General features: G+C 42.2%; 1 protein-coding gene across 1 annotated transcript in view; it reads right to left on the bottom strand.

Moving 5' to 3' along the window:
* Positions 1 to 2,311: 2,311 nt before the first annotated feature.
* Positions 2,312 to 22,870, bottom strand: part of LOC144770817 (zinc finger Y-chromosomal protein-like) — a 43,619-nt gene continuing 23,060 nt past the window's right edge. Inside the window, exons 2-3 of the mRNA XM_078655585.1 lie at positions 17,437 to 17,802; positions 2,312 to 4,901 (exon numbers count right to left, since the gene is read on the bottom strand). Of these exons, the coding sequence (XP_078511711.1) occupies positions 4,450 to 4,901; positions 17,437 to 17,773 (789 nt within the window). The 5' untranslated portion in view covers positions 17,774 to 17,802 and the 3' untranslated portion in view covers positions 2,312 to 4,449. The remainder of the gene's footprint in view (positions 4,902 to 17,436; positions 17,803 to 22,870) is intronic.

The following is a 22,870-nucleotide window of genomic DNA, read 5'->3' as shown; positions in this document are numbered from 1 at the left end:
ACTCTGTGTTTATTGGCACTACGAGTGAGGGGGAAGGATAACACGTATCCCGAGTTTCATCTCTTTTGATGTTGGCGGTTATGAATGGAGCACTAATGCCACGTGAGTTTTCTTTACATTTATTTAAAAAAATCTTTGACGGTGGACGACAGCGCATACATTCAATATCTAACGGGTGCGCAGACGTTTAAAATTAAAAGAGTGCACGCGCTACTCACCCTTTCACGCGCTTCAGGTGGACAGTCTCCTGTGACGTTTTATCTTTAGTTTTCATTGTTGCTTACACACGTTTTCCAGCAGCAGCGTGCGGAGAGCCACCCGGTATAACGTGTGCTGCGTGCTGCCATTTTGCTGCACTTCTATGCTGCAAATTGTCGGTGTAAAGCTAAAGTTCTACTTTTGGCAGTAAAGCTTTGAAGATCTCCAGTGGCCTGCAGATTACTTCGACGTTGCAGTCCAACTTCATTCTATACTTACTTTCGGTCAGTGATGCAATTACGTGTCAAAATGGTGAGTTAACATACTATTTTTCGATCTATCTTCATACTTTGGGACAGTCACACAGTTACGAGTCAATATTGTGAAGAAGCATACTATGATGATGTTTTCGGCAGTGAACTTGCTGTACCAGCGCTTTGAATAACACGAACTTGCAATGCATCAAAAGACTCAATGTGGTGAGGACAACCTCGGGTGAGACATCGCTCACCGGAGCTACATACTTCTTGTTTGCTGAATTTACTTGTGACATTATATTGCTTATGTGCTTAATATACTTATTTTGACAATTTTGAAGTTGTTGTGGGAGCTAAGTGCCCCATATTTTGTTCCTCTTTGTTTTCCCACTTTGACTGTAAGGTTGTGGGAGCTAAGTGCTTCGAATATGTTTCACAGGGCATTATGTACCCTGTTACTTATAGGTTGTGGAGTGTTAACTGCTCTTATTTTGTTATATATGGTGGTGTCTGCCCTAGTTGTTTCCTTTTGGGTCTGTGTGTGTCACAGTAATGATTCCTATGCACTCAGTGTAATTCAGGACATTTTCTTATTGTATTTGGGTGAGGAAAATCCTGTAATGTGCACAAGTGAGTGTGTCCCAATTCATTCTTGATTATTTAAGTATTTGGGTGAGGAAAATCCTGTAATGTGCACAAGTGAGTGTGTCCCAATTTATTATAGATTATTTAAGTATCTGGGTGAGAGAAATCCGGTTATGTGCACAATTGAGTGTGTGCCAGTTTTTCTCACAAGTTAAGGTATTCTTGTAAACTCCGTTACGTTCTTGTTGTATTCACGGGTGAGTGTATCCCTGCAACTTGTTTTGGGTGAGTGTATCCCTCTTTTCCTTCTGGTGTCTTCGTTGTTGAGTACCAGTTGTCACGCATGTATCTACATTCTTGTTATGGTCCTTTCAGTTTGTTGTTCTTCAGTGCTGGTTCGCTGTTAACTTCGTGGCTCCTCTGTTATCCATCTTTTCTTCTGTTGCCGTTGACTGGATCTATGAAGCATAAGTGAACCTGAGACGTCGGGTTTACTTATGTCATACATGCGTTTCTCTATTTTCTCTTTCCTTTGCCTGTTACATTTTGTGTTTTCAGGTGTACGTATTTTCGTGGCACAGTCTAGTTTTGCCTTCCTTTATGAGAAATGGGGATGGTGTCCATGCCATTTATTTGCTTATTTACAAATGAATTGGGTATGTATGTCAATACGTACTTTCACATTGTGAATGTTGTGTTTTGAGTATGCATGCTCTACTTTGATGTTGGTGTTGCTCTTTTGTTACTTCCCTAAAGAAAGGAGATATGTTATATGTGATCTATGTCTCTTTTACCCTGGTTGGGATTTCCCTGTGGCTCACATGTTGTCACTGTTAGAATACTTGGTGACATCGTAGAATGTTGGGGGCTTTGTCTGTAGTTGACTGGCAGTTGGTGGCAGGCAGGCTGAGTGACAGGGTGGTCACTCCTGGTGGGGTTTCTTTATATTACCATCTTATGATCTGGTCCAGCAACTCAACTTGAATAAAAGTAACCTGATTATATTCCTGGCTCCAAGAACTTCTTTTATGTAGAACAATAATCTGCTGCTAGATGTCTGTATCAGACACATTAGGCAGACTTGACTAAAAGCATCCAGCACAGTTGCCTAAAAGCATTCAGAACACTAAAATAAAAGCATTTAGCACACTTGCATAAACAAATTCAGAAACACTTGCATAAAAGAATTCAGCACACTTGCGTTAAAGCTCAGTACACTTCCATAAACCAATCAGTACATTTGTCTAGAGCATTAAGCACATATCCCTTGATGCATAATTCCCTCTAAAGTTTAAGTTCACGTTTATTTAGAATTATGATACAGAACTCCAAAGAGGTCCACATAAAAACACATACAAGTTTACACATACCCAAACACAATCCAACACACTTGATTTTTCAGATTCCTAAATACTCATTACCATTCCCTCTAAAGCTGTCTTTGCACTTACCTAAAGCATTCAACAAACTTCCCACTAAAACACATTGTGAAATGTCCTTCGTGCAAGCATTCAATGCACTTTTCCGGATAAAAAGTGGCAGGCTTTTAGTGTCCTAAAATTGTGTGGGGCAAATAAATAAATAAATAAATAAATCAGAGATACGTTAAACAGTATTGGTTGTTTTATATATAAAATGTCTGGATACCGATAGGTGTGCAACATTTGAACAACACAGGAGATTATTGTACAGATTTATTCATTTTCTTTCATGTAGATTAAGTTTCCGAAAGAAACAAAAAACTGGAATAACATGCAGGTCCATGAGCAGGTTAGCAGGAGGGTCTCCATGATAACGCCAAATGGCTGGAAGGCTTTCGCAAAATGTGACATTTAGGAGTGGCCTCTCCGTTGCTCCCAAAAAGAAGCAGCATACGTTTCTGGAATGGTGCTGCTTTTCTAGGTCCTAATGATACTTTCTTGCATGTGCTGCCAAATCCATGATGTCAATACAATAAAACATATAATTATTTGATTACTCACATTTTTGAATATTTGCAACACCAGAGTGAGTTTTGAACAATTTCTTGAAATGACATTTTTTGCCTAAAGGTAAAGGTTGTGCAAGCCAAGAGGGGAAAGACTTTTTAAATACCCACCTTCGCACATCATATAATTTGGACAATTAATGCCCATTGGACGGTGTAAACACAGACCCTCTGGCTACAAGTTAAACCCTACCATACCTCGTCAGATATTCCAGATTTTCTTAACGTGAAAAGAACGTACTTCAAAAAACACAGTGCTCGTCCTGTTATGTAAATAAAATACATACATGTATAAAGTGATTTTCAAGACAGTTAAAAGTTGGGCAGCAGCACCTTCTCACTAGCAATTTTTAAACATTATGAATAATGTGCCATTTAATCATGAAGGCCACTGCTGTGTAATGTGCCATTTGCCACCAATGGGGAAGTGCTTCCTGCCTTTGCCAATGTAGACCAAGTCCTTCTGATCAAGGCCTGATCTTGGAAAATCTGTCAAGTTACAGATAGGCAGATGGAATATAGGTCCAATGGCACAGATCTGTGGAGGGGCAAGGACGGCTGACCACGGTGCTGCGCCCCGTCAACAAAAATGTCAACAGATGCAACAATGACATATGGGACTGGAAGATTGTCTTCCACTGAAGCAGTTACGGTGGGCATATGAAGCTCTTCCTTGGTACAGAAGGAAAGTTGCTGGTCCATGTGACCTTACACACTCTTTCTCCTTCACCCACGAGGCAAACTTCGGATCTAGAGGCAGAAATGATGAATTTTGTGAAGATCAGACAGAGAGCACTGGCCGTCTTCATTAATGCAATAGCAGTCTTCAATCTGGTTTACACTGGTATTTCCTGCCAAAGAAACAAAATAATGCTATTTGTTTTGAGTAGGACTCAAACCCCGGTACTTTTCAAGACTCATGTTGACACCCCAGTGTTAGGATTTGCAGGCAGACATTGTCTACGCTTGGGGTGACTGCCATGGTGCAGTGCTTGGTCACTGGCGGGAAAAGCCATGTCTATTAGCTAATGTGATGATATTATTCCATAGAATCAGAACTTTATCCTGCTGGTTCTAATCGTGAATGGTGGGGTTGTTGCACCAGCAGAGGGCACAGCAAAGAGTCAGCCATTTTTAACCATCTCTAGCTTCAGTGCTACCCAGAGAAATGCTACCACATTATCCAGCTGACTTGGCTTTTCTGTGTAATTCTTGCTTCATGAAATGCTTGAGGTCTATGAGACGATGATCTGTGAGTTCACTCGAAACAGGATAAACTCGTGGTCATGTGCCTTCAGCCCGGTCAGTGGGACCGCCTCTGTATCACCTCTCGAAGTTCTTTTGACACCATTTCATGAATTCCTTTTACACTGGTCACGGAATCTGGCGCTTGTGCGTGCACTCGTGCAATGGCCACCAGATCTAGGGCTTGTTGTGGATGGACTCGTGCAACCGCAGGCCCCTGCTCGCAGGAAACACTGCCCCACAATCCAAGCAGATATAAGGCCCCCCTGCCTTGTCCCGGTCATCGTAGGAGTGGGAGCGCTGGTGCTTCCGGAGAGTCGCGAGCAGCTCAAACCGACGGCCACAGATGACGCAAGAGAAGGCGCTGTTCTTCTTGTGCTTGTTCTTGTGCGCCCGCATCAGCTTCCGGCTGCTGAAGGTCTCACCACACTCCAGACACATCACCTGGCCTTTGCTTGGGGGTGGGTGGAGGGAGCGCTCCTTTTGGCGAGAAGTCTGGTAGGTGAGTGGGCCGTAATTCACATGCTTGGCAAAGACTTCAGGGTGGTCTCGTCTCATGTGCCTTAACTTGGAAGCCATGGTTGTGAATATTATGTGGCATGTAAAACACTGCATGGAATCCACAACATCTGGAAGAAGACAGAAGACAATGAGATATGCATGGTCCAGAAGCCCACATTACTGAGTACATTATTAACACGGAAGAGGCGAGACCAGGGAGGAACCACAGTTATTAACAAGTACTGAGAATGCCCACAGATTTGGCTTCTATATAGTGAAAAGGCTTGCCCCAGCTACACCCCCCATCCCCCCTCCCACACACACACAATAGATAATAATAATAATACTTTTATTTGATTTGTAAAATCATAAAATGGTGGGACTTACCACCGTGCAAACGGCATGTGCATCGTGAAGTCAGCATAAAAACAACAATAAAATCACAAAAAAAGGACAAAAAAAACATAATCTTAACAAACTTACACAAGTATACAATCGCAGTGTAAAGTTATAAGGATGTGGCTAGGGGGGGATATGACTATCTCATTGAAACTACGAACCAACTGATGATTGTTCTTGGAAAAAGTGCAAATACTTTGGGGAATAAATTAATTTGGTGGAAGATACACATTTTGACTCAGAGTAGAGAACTCAGCCTGAAGAAGTGCGAATAAACTGATGTCCATTAGGAAGGGAAGTGGGGGTCCTGGGGCAGCCGTGATAAGACCCGTTGGCCAAGGTCATCTTTAATTACTGCCTTGTTTTCTAGCTCTTCTGCAGCGTGAGCCAGAAATTTTATCGTTTTGCAGGCTAGTTGTATCCGGGACCCGCTGAGGCATTCTATCACAGCAGCCCTGCAAGTTCTCACCTGAGCTTCTCTCAAAAGTGGTAGCAAAAGCGTTTTCCTTAGTGTTTGCAATGCCGGGCATATGCATATTAAATGCAATAAAGACTCTATGGCGTTGCCGCAAAGGCGACAGGCAGAAGTTGACCAAGACCGTTGCCATTTGGGGGTGAGGTCTTTACTCGAGAAGCATCCCAGCCTCAGAAGGCTTAATTTCCTCTTATAATGGTCCCTAAATCAATCTTGCAAGTATGGCTGAGGTTTCACACACAATAGGAGATGCAAAGAGACAAGCTAGGTAAACTCCACTCACACAGATAAGGCACAGCAGACACAGCAAAATAATACGAAGGAAAGGAGTCTTACATACACGGAACGCATATCGCATAACCAGCAGCAAATTAAACCTCACTAACAGGTAAAGCTCGGACAGCAGCAGTGTAAATGTCACCAATACTGAATAGGCATCGCAGCAGCGAAAGCTTCACTTACTACACAAAATCGGTACCACAGATATCAGTAAAGTAAGCTACACACACACAAAACAGGTACAGCTTAGAAACCAGCTGGGAAACTTCACTTACACAAAGAACAGTGAGGGAAAACTTTGTGTATATACAAAATAGGCACCATAGACATAAGTAAAGTAAGTCACACACAGACACACACACACACACGCACACACACACACACACACACACACACACACAAGCACATATAGCTTAGAAAGCAGCAGTTAAAGCTTCACTTATACAAAGAACAGTGGGGGAAAACCTCTATATGCAAAATAGGTACCACAGACAGAAGTTAAGTAAGCCACACACACAAACAGGTACAGCTTCGAAGCAGCAGTGAAAGCTTCATCCACAGAAAACACAGGAAGAGACGGTTCCCCTCTCCCAGATGTGGTTGCAGCACAGACAGCAGAGGAGAGCCTCCCTCACACTCCTTATACCTGGAGTCCTTCTACTGTGCCTGTAATCATGCAATGCTTTGCACTGTGTTCTGGACAGCTCTTGGTTGGCTGGGAGGGTTTGAATATGTTGAAGCGTGAGTCAGAGATGAAGACTGTGGGCGAGGTGCTCTAGAATAACATTCCTTGTGGGATTGTTTCCTGACTTGGTGTCATCTTTACAGTGGCGATGAGCAGACTCAGCAGCACCTTAAACCCACAGACTTTGGGGCCATTTCCATTGGTGCGCCTATCTGCCTAGCTCTCAGTGGTACACCACCATTCTATTCACCTAGATTTATAAAGCGCATTGCTACTCAGAAGGGCCTCCCAGCACCAGGACAGCAACCAGGTCCCCTGTCCTGGGCGAACAATTAGCTGGGAGAATAGTTTAAACAGTTTTCAGAATTTGGGTTCCGACTCGGGTTCCCTTATTTCCAGAGCTTGGAACCAAGGAAAGCAACTTCTTGCTTTCTCTAACCTGGGGACTGTTAGCAGCTTCTGGTTAGTTGAGCGCACAATCATAATTGTGCTCTGCTTCATGTGTTTCCTGTTTATTCTCCTGCCATGCACTACCTGGCTGTGCGGTGCCATGCCACCATGTTTAACTTAAAAGCTTGTGCTTACATATGTGTGCAAGACTCTGAGGCTTTCCATGTCCGACAGTGGGCTTGGCTGTTCTGTGTGTCAGTTCAAGTGCTACTGCAACATTCATGTCTTAAGCTCTAAGGGTGGTGGCAGCGCCCGGGGCTTGCTGGGGAGATCTGTGTGTTGTGCATTGAAATTCTGCTTGTATAGCCGCATTCTGCCTGCTGTGGTAGCGAAGCTCTAAATCGTTTTAAAATACAATTGCTTTTAGTCTGTTTACTGAAAATTAAGTTGTGTGCATTTTAACCTACCTCAAAGTTGACAGGTTGCCGCAGCCGCTCTCTCGCTCCTCCTACACCCTCCCTCGATTCCTCCCAGCCGGCTGATCGCCGTGAGGGGAGGGGGAGGCGCCATCTTGGGGTGGGTGGATACCGAGCCTGGCCGGAGTTAGCGGTCCAGTGCTCTGGGGAGACAGGCTACAAGAGGACCAACACACCGCATTTCGCGGTAAGCTCTAAGGGTGGTGGCAGCGCCCGGGGCTTGCTGGGGAGATCTTTGTGTTGTGCATTGAAATTCTGCTTGTATAGCCGCATTCTGCCTGCTGTGGTAGCGAAGCTCTAAATCGTTTTAAAATACAATTGCTTTTAGTCTGTTTACTGAAAATTAATTTGTGTGCATTTTAACCTACCTCAAAGTTGACAGTTTGCCACAGCCGCTCTCTCGCTCCTCCTACACCCTCCCTCGATTCCTCCCAGCCGGCTGATCGCCGTGAGGGGAGGGGGAGGCGCCATCTTGGGGTGGGTGGATACCGAGACTGGCCGGAGTTAGCGGTCCAGTGCTCCGGGGAGACAGGCTACAAGAGGCAATGTGTGTCAGGGAACGCAGCGGACGGGCGCAGCGGGCGCGACGATGGCGCGCCGAAGGTGCGCCTAAGGTAACCCCGTCTGCGCCCGTCCGCGAAGGCCCGGGACTAGGGGCTATAGGCTCTGCCCCGTTACACACCTACTCCTCCCAAGAAATACTGGATCTAAAACCTTCTAACTCCGCCTGCCCCTCATTGCCTCGACATATACTTAAAAAGACTAGCGATCTGGGCATATCTAAATCTATACTTACTGGACCCAGACACAAACGTAGCACTTTTCAAACCAGCCCTTCCCCCAGCATTAACCAACCACCCCTAAACCTAAACTGCCTGTATCTGAATACTAGATCACTGGTCAAACACCAGGTTGACATCTTCTTACTATTGTCCACTCAGAGACCGGACTTACTGCTACTCACAGAAACTTGGCTGACGGAAGAGTCCTTACCAGATATACTAGCGGCACTCCCTTCCGACTACTATATTTTAGCAGCCAACCGCACCCCTGGTAAACCAGGTGGTGGTGTGGCCGCTATCATACATAAATCACACAATTTCATATCTCTCCCCCCTTTGTTATTGTCTGGTACGGAGAACATTGTCTTGAAAACTGATACTGATAGCGGTGCTTTAGCCATAGTCCTACTTTACCGCCCTCCTCACTCCATGCCCACATTCACTATATCTCTCACAGAACAAATGGCCTCAATGGTAACCAACTATTCTAAAACTGTACTAGTGGGGGATTTAAACCTCTGGTTCGACAAACCTAATATCGATCTGCAGGCAAGAGAACTTTTAGAATCTCTTAATGACATCAACATGATCCAGCATGTACTATCCCCAACCCATGAAAAAGGCCACAACCTGGATCAAATCTGGTCACAGAATATTACTATCCCCCCCATCACGATTCTGCCCTGTATCTGGTCTGACCACCACCTCATTCACTTTACCCTTATGGTTAAGGGGTACCAGAAAGTGTCAACAGCAGTGGCCGGGACAACCCGTAAATGGAGGAACATAAATTTACCAGCTTTCTTAGACACCCTGTCCGCCACCTTGCCACATCATGATAATGACGGAGATGCAGATTGCATGAATTCCACCCTCACTGCAGCTATTCTCAAAGCTGCTGACATGCATGCACCCGCTGCGACCTTTTCCCGCTCTCGGCACAGCGAGGCTCACAAATGGTTTACCCCCGATCTAAAACAACTTAAACTAGAAGTCTGCCAGAGTGAAAGGAAATGGCGATCTCATTACTATACATCAGATAAGGAGACTTATCAACAAACCAGAAAAAAATATAAGAAAACCTTACTTGAGAAGAAAACATCTTATTTCTCGGAGAAAGTTCTGAAATCCCAAAATCAAACTAAAAAATGTTTTCAAATTGTTCACGACTTGTGCAATGATGAACGCTCAGCCCCCCGACAGTCCCTTCACGCAATCTTTGTGACGCTTTAAATGATTACTTCCTAAATAAAATACTTTCCATAAAACAAAGCATTGCACCTTCTTGTAACTTAGTTTACAATGGTGAAGACAATCCGAATCTAAATATTCTCGAAATGTTACCCAAGATTGACCATAAATCTTTCCTTGAACTGCTTACATGGGTGAAATCAGGTTCACCCAACGACATATGTCCACCACACATTTTCAAGGAAATAGGCATTGCATTCCCACAAGCTATTCTCCCGATTCTAAATGAATCCCTTTCACAAGGCAAGGTCCCAACAGATTTTAAAAATGCCCTCCTTATTCCATTGACAAAGAAACCTGGAAAAGATCCTGCTGATATGTCTAACTATAGACCCATTTCCCTTCTGCCCTTCCTCTCCAAGATCCTGGAGGCTCATGTTTCCAGCTGTATCTCTAATTTTATGGAGACATCGAACTACCTGGAACCTAACCAAGCAGGTTTCCGTCCGGGCCACTCAACTGAGGCGGTGATTTTAGCGGTGCAGGACACACTCAGGGCCAATGCAGATGCAGACGTACAGCAGGCTCTGATACTGCTCGACTTGTCGGCCGCGTTCGACACGGTTGATTATAACATCTTACTCAACCGTGTCGAGCAGGCCGGCCTTAGGGGCTCTGCTCTGAGGTGGATCGCATCTTTTATCGATGGCCGAACCCAAGCAGTACAACTGGGAACATTCACGGCTACCAGACATCACTCCATTTGTGGGGTCCCGCAGGGCTCATCACTCTCCCCCCTGCTATTTAACTTGTATCTCCGTCCCCTTTTATTTTCTCTCAAAAAATTCGAAGTCACAGCGTACAATTACGCTGATGACTTACAACTGGTATTCACTCTCAATACACCTGATGCGGCGACTGAATTTCAGAAGACCATGAGGCATATCCAAGGCTGGATGAATGATAACCACCTTAAGCTGAACCCGGGCAAGACGGAACTACTCTTGCCCGGGAAAAGCGAACCCAGCTGGGGCCCCCATTTCTGGCCCACTGTCATGGGAACTCCTCCTGTCAGCTCCGCCTCAGTAAAAAGCTTGGGGGTCACTTTAAGATCAGATCTGTCGCTGCACTCTCAGGTAGGTGCAGTGGTGTCAGCAAGTTTTTTTCAGCTACGTAAAATAAAAAAAATTGCTCAGTTTCTCACACATTCTGCCCTCATTCAAGCCACTATAGCCCTGGTGCTGTCCCGTCTAGATTTTTCAAACAGCATTTATTTAGGCTTACCATTGGGACTCTTGAGAAGACTCCAATTGGTCCAGAACCAAGCAGCCAGACTCATAACTAAACAACCCAAGAGACACTCAATTAAATCAGGCATGAAGGAGCTACACTGGTTACCTGTGGCCCAGAGAATAGCTTTTAAAACCTGCTGTATAACCTTCAGAGCCTTAAACAACTGTGGACCAATTTTTATTAAAAATCTAGTGACAAAATATGTCCCCACACGACATCTCCGATCTGCCCAGAAAACACTAGTGGTGGTGTCTCGATTTAAAAGGAAACGACAAGGGGGCAGCTGCTTTCATCACCTCGCTGCCACCCTCTGGAATTCGTTACCTCTACCACTCAGACATAGTAAAGATCTGCTCACGTTTAGACATGCCTTGAAGACCTGGCTGTTTGAGCAAGCCTATTTATAGTAGTTTTCACAGCAACATGTATCATTTCTTCCTCCCGACAGCGCCATGAAGCCCACGGGCGTACGAGCGCTTTAAAAATTGCATATAACATAACATAACTGTGCCATCTAATGTAAGCATCATGCATCCACGTCAAGTGCCGCCCTATACAATACAATGCTCAAGGCCTTGACCTGCATCTTGGACACTGCATCTCTCAGATGCACCAGAGGTGGCCGCAGCAGGGCGTCTATTGCTGCTCATCTCTTAACAGATCGGAGGACACAATTACTGCTGCACTCAGTTGCCACTCTATAGGTGAGATAAACCTCAGTGATGAAATCAAAGAAGGTAGCCCTTTCTACGGTTCCACAGTCCTATAAGCAGGATGCGCTTCCATGACGTTTACTGTCCAATTCATTTTGGGCCATGGAGACCAGTCTTTGTCATCTAAGGAAAAACATTATATTTTTTGTGTATGTTAGTTCCGTATTTGCTGGTTTGGTAATTTCTTGTGCCCCACAACCATGCAGAACATACTGACCCTCTGTTTTCCTTTCCACACCATGGGCGTGCACCCAATGAAATTGCCTAAGTTCCAGAAGACCATCTGTAACTATGCCAAGGTCAATACAAAGAAAACGTTTTATCTTAGGTGTAGACAGTCAAGAGGTCCTTGAAAGTTTGACAGAGTTAGCTGAAAATATCAATGAATTTTAAGTTTGCGTAAAAAAAAAAAAAAAAAAAAGATTGCCACTATGCTTAGAGTAAGTACGGCTTTAGCGAGGTATCTTTGTGGCAAAATGGAACAGAGGTGTGGCGAAAGTGTAGACTACATCTCCACTTTGAGGAAATTAGCGTCACAGTGCAAATTCGATCAAACATCAGCAGAGTGCATTAGGGCTGAAGCTGAAATATTGACTCAGTAAGAACAAGAACTGTGGCTTCAGGATGACCTGCCATTGGGCGAGGTACTCACTACCGCTGGGCACACTGAGCATCCTGCTGCTTACATGGAGAAGCTAAACAAGGAGGCAAAATCGAGTTCTGATAATATCCGTACTGGTGACTCTAGGTAAAAAGAAAAGCGGAATCCTTCCCATTTTAGGAACAAGAAAGGACCTCTTCCTAAATTTTGCAGGTCTGGTAAGAATGACAACAACATAAATGTTGTAGGCTTAGATGACCCTAAAAGTAAGGAAGATTGTGTTTTGATGATTCATGAAAGTAACACCAAACGTAATGCTAAAGACAATGTAAAAACAAATGGGGTTCGGATCCAAATAATAGTTGACTCAGCCAACTGGTAAATCTTGATTTTCATTGATATCAATGATTGAGAATTTTTGTGGAAGGTGGAACTTAGAGATCCTTTTCTTATAGTTGTAAAAGCACCAAACTAAGAAGTTATTTTGAAACAAGTAGATTTTTAGGAATAGAAAATCCATGGGAAAATAGATGTTCCTGTAAAAGATGTTAATGTGCTTTGTTGGTACTTTGTGGATCTGGGAATACTGTTGGATGCTAACGCTTCTTCCCCAGTTTAATTGAGATCAGGTTTACCTGGCTGCCCTCTGAAGCATAGGATTGCAAAGTTCCAACACACCTGAGTCAAACAATTACGATAGTTTGTGTGTAAATTTCCTTAAGTCTTTTCAAATAAATGAAAATGTCTTAAAGGACCATATTAAACTGGTCCTTTGAGGTTCAATTCTAGGAGCAAGTAAAGTCAGTAATATCTCAATCTTCATGAGGGCACAACTTAAGCTGGAGTTACATTTGTGCGAAGAGGAGGTTATAGAAGAGCTTGGAGGTTAGAAGGGGGTGGTCCCAGTTGTTGTGGCATAAAAGCAGTCTGACGAGTTCAGTCTGTGTGTAGATCGCAGACAATAACACAAATGTGGTATTGTGGGTCACTTCCTATTTCCAACATTACACAGCGATAGTTACTTTTTTGTTTTGTTTTTTTTTAAACTGGATCTTAACGCAGCTTAACTTCAACTCCATCACAAGTCTAGAGATCTTACCACCTCCTTTTAGTACATATCAATTTGTCAGGAAGCCAATTGATCTCATATCTGCCACCGCAGTTTTTCAGAGACCGATTATTGGGTGATTTGGAGACATAAAAGGTGTCAAGTTTTTTCAACTTGACATCCTAATTTTTAGTGAAGCAAAAGAAATTCATGACCAGACAGTCAGAGACGTATTACTCTAGCTCAGGGAAGGGACTTAGCTCGAGGACTTAGCAAATGGATGTTTGGCCAAAAGCGCACTGACAGTTAGAGGGCCACAAGTTGAGCTAGTCATTGAGCAATACCATGCACAGCCCACAGAAGAATGAGGATGTTCTGTCTCTTTTGGCATTGTGAAATTCCAAACCAGGTTTATTCCAATTTGAAGTCCAAGACATGTAACATAAGCGAGTTGCCTGAAAAAGGTAAACAATTAATTTGGTAGAACGAATGTGAGGAAGAGTTTTTGAATGTGAAATAGGAGTTATGCAATACAGTCAAGCTGCAGTGTTTTGAGTCTGCTCGAGTGCTGCATGGCAAATGACACTATTATGGGTGCTACTCTTATGCTGTAAGGGTGAAGGGGGTTACAAGGTGACTGCTTACATTTCAAGGGTATTACAGGGCAGCAGAGTAAAACTATTTTGTGATTGAGGAGGCACTGTGTGTGTATTAGGCTATAAAAAATTTAAAAACTACATCTGGGGCAGAAGGTTTCAAGTCTGGACTGACCACAAACTGCTAATAGGAGGGATTGGAAATCATATTGATGCGCATAAGCAAATGGATTGTTGGGTTACAAAATGTCACCTTTGATGTCTAATGCATACCAGGAGTCAGCAATTCCTTGACTCTCTTGAAATCAGCAAGGATATTGAGGATTATGATGACGATCAAGTGAAACTGTGCTGTATGACTGAGGGTGTAATCTCCCAGGCAGAGTGGGTCAAGGCTCCCACTGAAGATTGAAGAATTGCAAAGTGTCTGATGTACAGTCAAACATGGTCGCTCAAGCTTAAGGACTCTGAAAGTGCAGCTGCCTTTTTGGTTCCGAGAGATGAATTGTCACTTGATGGGGAAACTTTATTGAGAGGGACAAGATTAGTGGTTTCTGCCTCCATCACAAACAAAAAGGGCCATGAAGGCCATCAGGTTTTAGCAAGACAAAAACAAAATCAGGATGCAGTATTGGTGCCGGCCCTGCATAACAGTCTTCCTTCTTAAGATTTTCAACAGGGCAGGGTTTCCCAATTTTTTACTGACTAACAATGGTACACAGTTACCAAAAATATTGCAGCGTTGATTAAGTTTAAAGGAATTGTGCTCGCATTGTCTTTGTATAAGGAGGTGTTCCTTATATAATCCCAAAGGAAACTGAATTGTCAAGAGGTTTGACAGACCCATCAATTAATGTGTCGGGCTTGAGGGGTGTGCTGGTAGGGAGTAGAAAGAGAAGGTTGCTGATTTTTTATGGCTACAGGTTTACCCTGCATTCCTGGACTAACAAGGTTCATTTTGAGTTAATTTAGGTAAGGAACGTTAACACTGGTATTACCCTTGGGTGGATGATGTGAGGTAAAGAAGGGAGTGTGCAACCGGGATAACAGGAGCTTTATGGAGATGGTAGCTGCTTTGGACTAAAAAAGAAGATATGATGTTTGCAGAGGCACTCTATATCCTAACATCAAAGTACGTATTATTGCCTTGGTGTAATAACTTGTGGTCATGCATATTTGTTTGTTTTATTCAAATCACAATTTATCTAGTTATTGTTTTTCTATTGGATTATTGCAGGGAGGAAGGTGTGTGAGATCCTTGAATCTTGAACTGAGTCTTCAATATTCTGTAAACTATACTCTGGGCATCTTTGTTGGTGTGGCCGGTTCTAAATCAGTTGGATCTGGGAGATGGAGATTGTAGGTTAAATGTTCTAAAAAAGTTCCTCTTGGAACCACACTTACGCTGTGTTATCTTTACAGTATTAAACAACAGTGTAAGCTTTACTCACTAAACAAATGTGACAGCAGAGACAGCAAATGTATAGGCTTCACTTACCCATCAAATAAGTACAGCAGACTACAGCTCTGCCCCTTTGTTCATAGAACAGGTATGAATAACCTCCCTCACAGAAAATAGGTACTGAATAGGTGGCAGCAGTGTAAGCTTCACTCACACAGAAAACTGCATAGAGTTGCAGTTCACACTTCACTCAGAAGAGGAATGGAAAGCCTCTCCCACGCACAGAATAGATGCAGCATTGGCGGCGGCAGCAGTCAAGGCCTCACGCATTTACTGAATAGACCATACCCAACACCAGTGCACGCTACACACACACAATAGATACAGCCTAGGTTTCTCTCACACAAAACTACCAATCAGAAATCCGTAGGGCTTCAGTTAAGTTAATTTTTGGATGCAGAAAAAGTGTAAAACAAAAACAAAAGCTTTTCAAATAAAAGGCATAAAGTCATGAGTTTCACAGACTTCATTGAAATTACACTTGAACTTCCAGATTTAGAGCCTCAGATACAATCTCCAACAGACAGAAGGCACCCTTTTCCTCTTCAGTTTTACCCCTTCACACTCTGTGCCTATTTTGGGTCGACAGAATATTTAGGAACTGAAGTATTTGGACTTCCAAATAGGTGAAAGAGTTTCCAGGTTTTAAAGGGCTGACTTGCTTGCCAACCAAGTATCTAATTAGAGCAAAGGGATTCAATGTAATTCATTAGTTTCCTATATTTAATTGTTCACACTTATTTCTTTCTGTCATCTCTAATAAAAATCTTACAAGAACATTTTTAAATAAAACACCTCCTCAGGACTTCAAATAAGTGGTGGAAGGAGGGGAGTCTTTACTTTATACTTTTAGAAGGTAAAAGTTTAATGATTTTTTAAATTAACAAAGATAAAATTCTCACATTTATGAAAAAAATGTAATTTTCCTTTTATCCCATAAACATTTTGAACTATTTACTATGGTTAGTAGAAGTTTGAAATTCACAAAAAGTCAAAAATCAATCTTCATTTTAAAAGCCACTTGTTAGATAAGACAATGACAGTAGAGCACAGTCCAGTAGTGCATCAATACTGTTGCAAATGATGAGGATATCACCAGGGTACTGAAGGCAAACCCATGGCGCATTCCTATTCTTCACTTATTCCTTATTCCTTCCTTTCTAGTGTGAATACTTCCCCAATTGTGGAGAGTGAAAGAGGCCAGTTTGATACCTATCTCGTGGGTCGCACCTGCCCAAGAAATGCTTCTATTTTCGTAACACGAAAAAGTTGAGTAGCAATCTTGCTTCCTTAATGCCACTTTGAGAAGCTACAGATGTACTGTTCATAACCGATGAAGTTAGCTCCACAAACACAATGTCAGTGGCAGCACATTTTAACATCAACTATTAACAAGTGGCAACAGCGGATCCAGTCTGAAACCAGGAAAAATCCAGGACCTCATGCCATTTCCAAGGAGAGAGCCTTTTGATTAGAAAATCCCTTCCCATCACAAATCACACATGCAGCACCAGGGAGCTAATCCAGATGGTGCCGGGCTGTGTTTTTTATCTCTAGGATGTTTAACACAAAAGGCAATAAATGCAAACTACTGGTCTAACTAATGTCAGATGAACTGTCAATGAAGGGCAAGAGCTGTGTACCACAGCACACTGAGCACAGAAAGTAGGTAGGCCCAAGACAGACCCATTTTACAAGCAGACTTGCTGCTCATGGAACCACCAATGTGGATAGACCCTGGGATGGCAATATGATGTTGAGAACAAATTACACAAGTAAAGGTTGGGGGTCAGGTTGCCTGTTAATGTGCACATACACCAAGTATGCTAATGCCCCTTACGGTGTACTGGCCACAGCAGGATGGACTAATTAAGCATGTTAACTTGGAATTTCAAGAGCCCTGCATATGAAAGCACTCCTAGAAAGAGAGGCACCACCGTTAATTAACACTACAATTGTAAACGTGTGGAAACTGGCCACGACAAGATGGAATAATTAAGCAAGTAAACTTGGAATTTCAAGAACCCTGGGTTTGATAGCACTCCTCAAAAAATTCGATCACCTTCAAATAACACTATAACCTTAAACTTATAGAAATTAATGCCAAGGCAAGTACAGTTCTAGGCTAAACATACCCAAAGTAATAACCAGCCAGTATGATTTATGAACTGTATAAATATACCACTAGAGCAGACCACATGGCCAGAAGTCCTTCCTGCTCTTATTTATCCAATAAAAAAATAATCAATGGTAAATAGTGTGCGGAGCCTTACATTCTGTGTCTTCAGTTGAGGTAGACGCCACCTGCTCTTCGTGACTGGCACTGTCCTCTGTACTTGTTTGCACTGTGGTCACCCCATTCTCATCTATAAGCTTGATTTGTGTTTGGACAGTGCTCTTAGGCACCTTCTTGGGGAACTGGTACTGATTAGCATTAGGGGAGTCCTGATAGGAGATGCCCAGTGAATCAATGTACACCATCCCCTGCCCCACAACAGCATCTTCCGTGGAGGCACTGAGTTCTCTTTCCTCCTCCCCTTGAGCTGCAGGCTTTCCTTTCCTTTTCTTCAATGTGGGCCCACCGGCTGCTTCCCTTCTCCGCCGTGACATACTGACCACCGATGGAGCCGTCAGGCCTGCTGGGTAAAAAATACAATGTTTACTGACATGAAACCATCTCTAACCAATACACAAAAACTGCTTCACTCCTCCACAACCCGTTTCATTTAAGTGTTGGTAAGTCAAATAAAAGAAAATGGGTGTAGATAATTTGTGAGTAGGACAAGCTTTCATGTGCAAGAGTGATACCTGACGTTCAATGCAGAATGTCTGGTAATATACAGACTTGCTGCAATTGAAGGAGAGTTTCCATAATTCTACTGGTGTGGAAGGCTCAGGAAGTATATTGTGAACAATAGTGACAACCTGGCTGAAACCAATATTGACAAAGGCGAGGGAGAATACAGAACACTTAGATAGCACTCATATATGGACTCCACCACCTCAAAGCCCGGATCTTAATAAAAATAAGTTAATAGACTTATAAATCAATTTGTGCAGGGTGAGAGCATCAGACTCTCAGTCGGCTATGCAGCCTTCAACCTTTTTTCGCAGAAGCACTTGTAGGGAGCAGATGTGACCTCCAGGCAGGGTCTTGGCAACCTGAGAGGCCCACAACATTGGTTTGGGTGGCAAACACCTATGATCATCAGTGACTTCACCCTCTTGTTTAGGGAGAGACATTCTGGCCTATGCCTGATCAACCAAGTGGGATCTTCCCAGAGAAAATATATATGATAATCAGCAGACCTTGCTGCTTCAGTTCTTTCTCCAAACTGCATGGGGTGGAGCACTCAGCCACCCACACATCCTCTAGCTCAACCTTTTTGCCTGCCAGATCTTTCCCTCAAGCCCTGGAGTCAACAGATGAGACCTGGGGATGGTACTGGTAGCCTCTGTAGCAAGCCATGTAGATTTGAACATCCCTATCCAAATTACCACCCAATTATTACCAAAACTTTCGACAATAAGTAGAAGGCACTGAATAAAGTGGCATTAATGCAATAAAATGTATTATCTATAGTAACACTCATGTTCCTAGTCTGTCACAACGCTTTGTGAGCGATTGACTCCTCATGCACAACAAAATGTATAGGAAACTGGGTTTCATTTTCTTGTCTTGTTCTTCATTATACTTTCATGTTTCCAATTTGTAGATCTTGAATAATGATAGTAATCTACCTGCCAGTTCATCTCTTTGTCCCAACAAGGTTTTTCTGAACTCGTCGAAAACCAATAAAGTGCAAAATCAAACTGGCCTTTTCATACCTGGCAACTTCAGTGGTCTCCTAAGAAAAAAATACTTTCACTGTTTTTTATTACTCAGATTTTCCATGTTGAGTTTTTTTTACTTCTGCCATATTGTGCGGTTTATGCTCCCTGAAGATGGGATTAGATATTCAAGGCACAAAACATCATAAAATACAAGTGACAACTGGTTACACACATTATCTATCTCTGCGCAACAGGCCCCGGCTTCCGCTCACCAGAACATTCTGTATTTGTCATCATGGACAGAATACATTCACACTTAACTATAACACAAATATTCTTAAACAGGCGCACACCCATCAAATCTCTCCAAATCCTCAAAAGAAACTTTCACGCTCAACACAATCAAATCTCAGATGGATGGCTATATGTTGAGTACTTTCAAAACCACAACATAGATCTATCGAGACAGACGTCCTCCGACACACAACCTACACAAACACTTTGGACTACATCACTCTTCAAAAACATCCATGTTGTGGCAACAAAAGAGTATCCTGCATGGATTTAAAATAAACAATCTGCTTGCCAGACATGGCATTAACAAAATCACCATAACAGTGTAAAACAATGGAAAGGTCTTGATTAAAGCATGATTTAGGGGTGAAAAAGTTCTATTCACTTTGTCTGAATCCCTCAGTCAATCATGATTTAAACTGCTACACCAACTCCTGGTGTAGACTTTTCAAAAGGGATACACATCCCATTCGACACATAATAAGTTAGTCTACTGATGGCCTGGTATTACTCAATTATTCACCAATGAACCTCAGTATGTCACTCATTCTCAGGAGATTGTTGAAGCGGACTAGTTTATCCCCAGTTCTCGCACTCTCTCTCTTCAACACAGCTTGAAAAGCTGATTTCAGAGGACACAGACCGTATTCTACTTGTGCAAGTAACTTGACACTGCGGTCGATACAGCGCACTTCCACACTAGATCTAGTAACAATACATATTTAAAGCATCCAGACCCAAGATTCCTCCTTTATGCCAGGAGATGCTCCCTCGAGCAATATGTTGACACCTAAAGGTGATAATCCACTCTAGGATTATTTAGGAGCAAGGAAGGTCCAATGAACAAAGAGAAATAAACCACTACTCCATCTCCCCTCGAACTTCCAGGGCATATGCCTGACCCTTAAGTAATCTACAGCAAGGTGAAGTGGCTACCTTACTATAATACTAACTCATAACGCTTACTTCTCTTTTAATCAGTACAGGGCTTTTTCTCCATCTCAGGTTTAATGTTAGGTAAAAATTATTTACACACTCTTAATCTGTCATTTCAACACACATCCTCCCCCGATCTGCCTGAAATCAAACCGTTAAAGCTCTACGAAAAAAAGATCCAACCCCTGGTCCAAATCAAGGTAGCCTTCGGATCCTTTAGTAGGCCCTACTTTCCCTTCTGTTCCTAATCCACAACACTGAGATTGTTCATATGGAACAGTGAGTAGATACACTGTCAACAATTGTTCTCTGGATACAAATGCACACCTGTCCAGACAGCCAATATACAGAACAGTCACTCCTCCCACAGAGCAACCATTATTTACTCTAGGCTAAAAGAAATATCTCAAAACCACGGGTGTGGAATTTAATAGAATATCTACTTGTCCATGAGGCAAGTTGCTTCAAAAATCTACTTGTCCTATAACAAAATCCAATTGTCCCTTTCATACCATGTAGTGCGGCAAAAACTCATAGCAGCAATCTCATTATACAAGATCTCTGATATAGCCTCTCCGATTATGCCAGAGCTCATACCATAGTAGTGCTTGAATGCTTGCAATTCCCTTATTTTGCTACCTTTTGCAGATCTACATACTGGGTTGAAGGTATTGGTAAGAAATAGTTCCAGGGTTGGAATGCCCTTTTGAGTATGTGCAAAACGACTAACTTGCATGTTTTAAGGCTTTTCACCAGCTCTTCTATAATCTTTTTTCATACTGCGGAAGGTTGGAAATGTACTGCTGACAATGGCAGACGTAAAACTTCTTCCAAGGCTGGGGAAAAAGTGGTTGAAGGGAAAGTGAACTTGCAAACACTCAACAGATTTTTCCTTGAACAAACCTACACATGCATATTTGCTCATGCTAAAATGAAGTTCACAAACATTTTCTAGGAATACTATTTGTTGCCATGTTTCTGTAAATTCTTGTGAATTCATGAAAGCCGTAAATCTGGAAGGACATATACCATGGGTGCATTTTTGCAACTTTCTTTAATAATTGGGCCCCAAATTAAGTCTGATGTTAACCAAGACCTTTTGGGGCTTGAGCCCCGGTACGTCTCTTTTTCCCATATTAAAAGTGACGCACGGCGCTGCAAGGGGCTTGTAAATAAGTCGTTTTGTGTTTATTAAAATTCGGACTCACTCTCTGCTTATCTATCGGCTGGTTTCACTGTGAGTGATGGCATTCTACTCTTTCACAAGGAGCATATCTGCACATACAGTAGTTTTTTTCAGTGGGAGGAATTGCTGTGGTAACAGGTGCTTTTTGAGACCTAAACAATTTTAGCTTTTTGGCAATATTTGTTATAATAGGGAGGGTCCGGTAGCTCCAACACCAATAAGGTTTTACCTAAACCATACCAAATCAAGACGTGCATTGATCAAAACAAAAGGCTGACCACCGATTTTAGATCTTCTGGCTCTGCCAATACTTGTTTATTTTTATGCTTCCCATGATCTTATTGAAACTGGTTACACTGGATTTCCATTATGATTGATTTTGGGAAATACTAGCATGATTCAGCACCTTTTGCTAAACGATGCTGCAATGAAATGGTACCTAAAAGTGTGCTGTAGCTTAGCATTTTATTTTTTCCTAGTTGCATTTTTTTGTGAACATATTGTTTTAAAAGCGAAGAATCATCAATCTTGCTTTCAAGCTTCTGCAAATATCTGAATCTAATCGGGGAGAACTCTGTGAGCATTATACATAGCCTCATATTGCTAAACTTTGAACACGTGTGTACACATTTTAATACTGGAACCACTGTCAGTAATGCAGTCAGAGCTTACAACATTAATTAGAGCACTCACCCTAATAATAAAGGCTCCTAAATAATGAACCATAAATACAAGTTTGAACAGCATTAGCATACGGACAACAATATTACCTAAACTGACAGACAGACAGTGCCCTTCCCTGATCCATAATGTGCTACTGCAAACTGGCAGCCAAAGGGTTTCTGCTGCAGGGGGTTGGGCCTATTTGTCCCAAGGACAAAATACACATGAAAACTTGTTGTCCTTGACCCCAAACAATATTTCCAGGGCGTCGGAATTCCACATCCCTGGTAATATATATATATATATATATATATATATATATATATATATATATATATATATATATATATATATATATATATATATATATATATATATATATATATATATATATATATATATATATATATATATATATATATATATTAAAAAGGTGTGGTGAAATCGACTATGCTCTCATCAAGGATAATTTTTAGAACACCTAGGAAGCCTTCTCACCTCAAAGACTTTGTGTGAAATTAGGACTTTAAATTGTACATGTTATTGTTTTGGTATTGTAATATATTTCTTTTAGAGCTGTATATAATGTTTAGTTAGCCTTTAGTTAAGTTTTTCTTTTGTTTCAGCTTAGTTTACCTGGTGTAATATGGGTGTTGTTTAAAGGGGGCAGGGGTGTGTGGCATCCTCTGTATTGGGATGTTTAGTTGAGTGATGTGTAAATATTCCCTATAGAGAAAAAGAAAGACAGTTGATACTTGGAGAGACCACGAGATAAGTAACGATTGCATAGCCGTGGTGTATTACCTTGGACTTACAATAAACAATACAACTTGTGCTACTATGTGGTACGCGGA

This window comes from Lissotriton helveticus, chromosome 7, assembly GCF_964261635.1.
Source record: "Lissotriton helveticus chromosome 7, aLisHel1.1, whole genome shotgun sequence".
Lineage (NCBI taxonomy): Eukaryota > Metazoa > Chordata > Amphibia > Caudata > Salamandridae > Lissotriton > Lissotriton helveticus.
The sequence above is the reverse complement of the archived record's forward strand: the minus strand, read 5'-3'. Positions and strand labels throughout refer to the sequence as shown.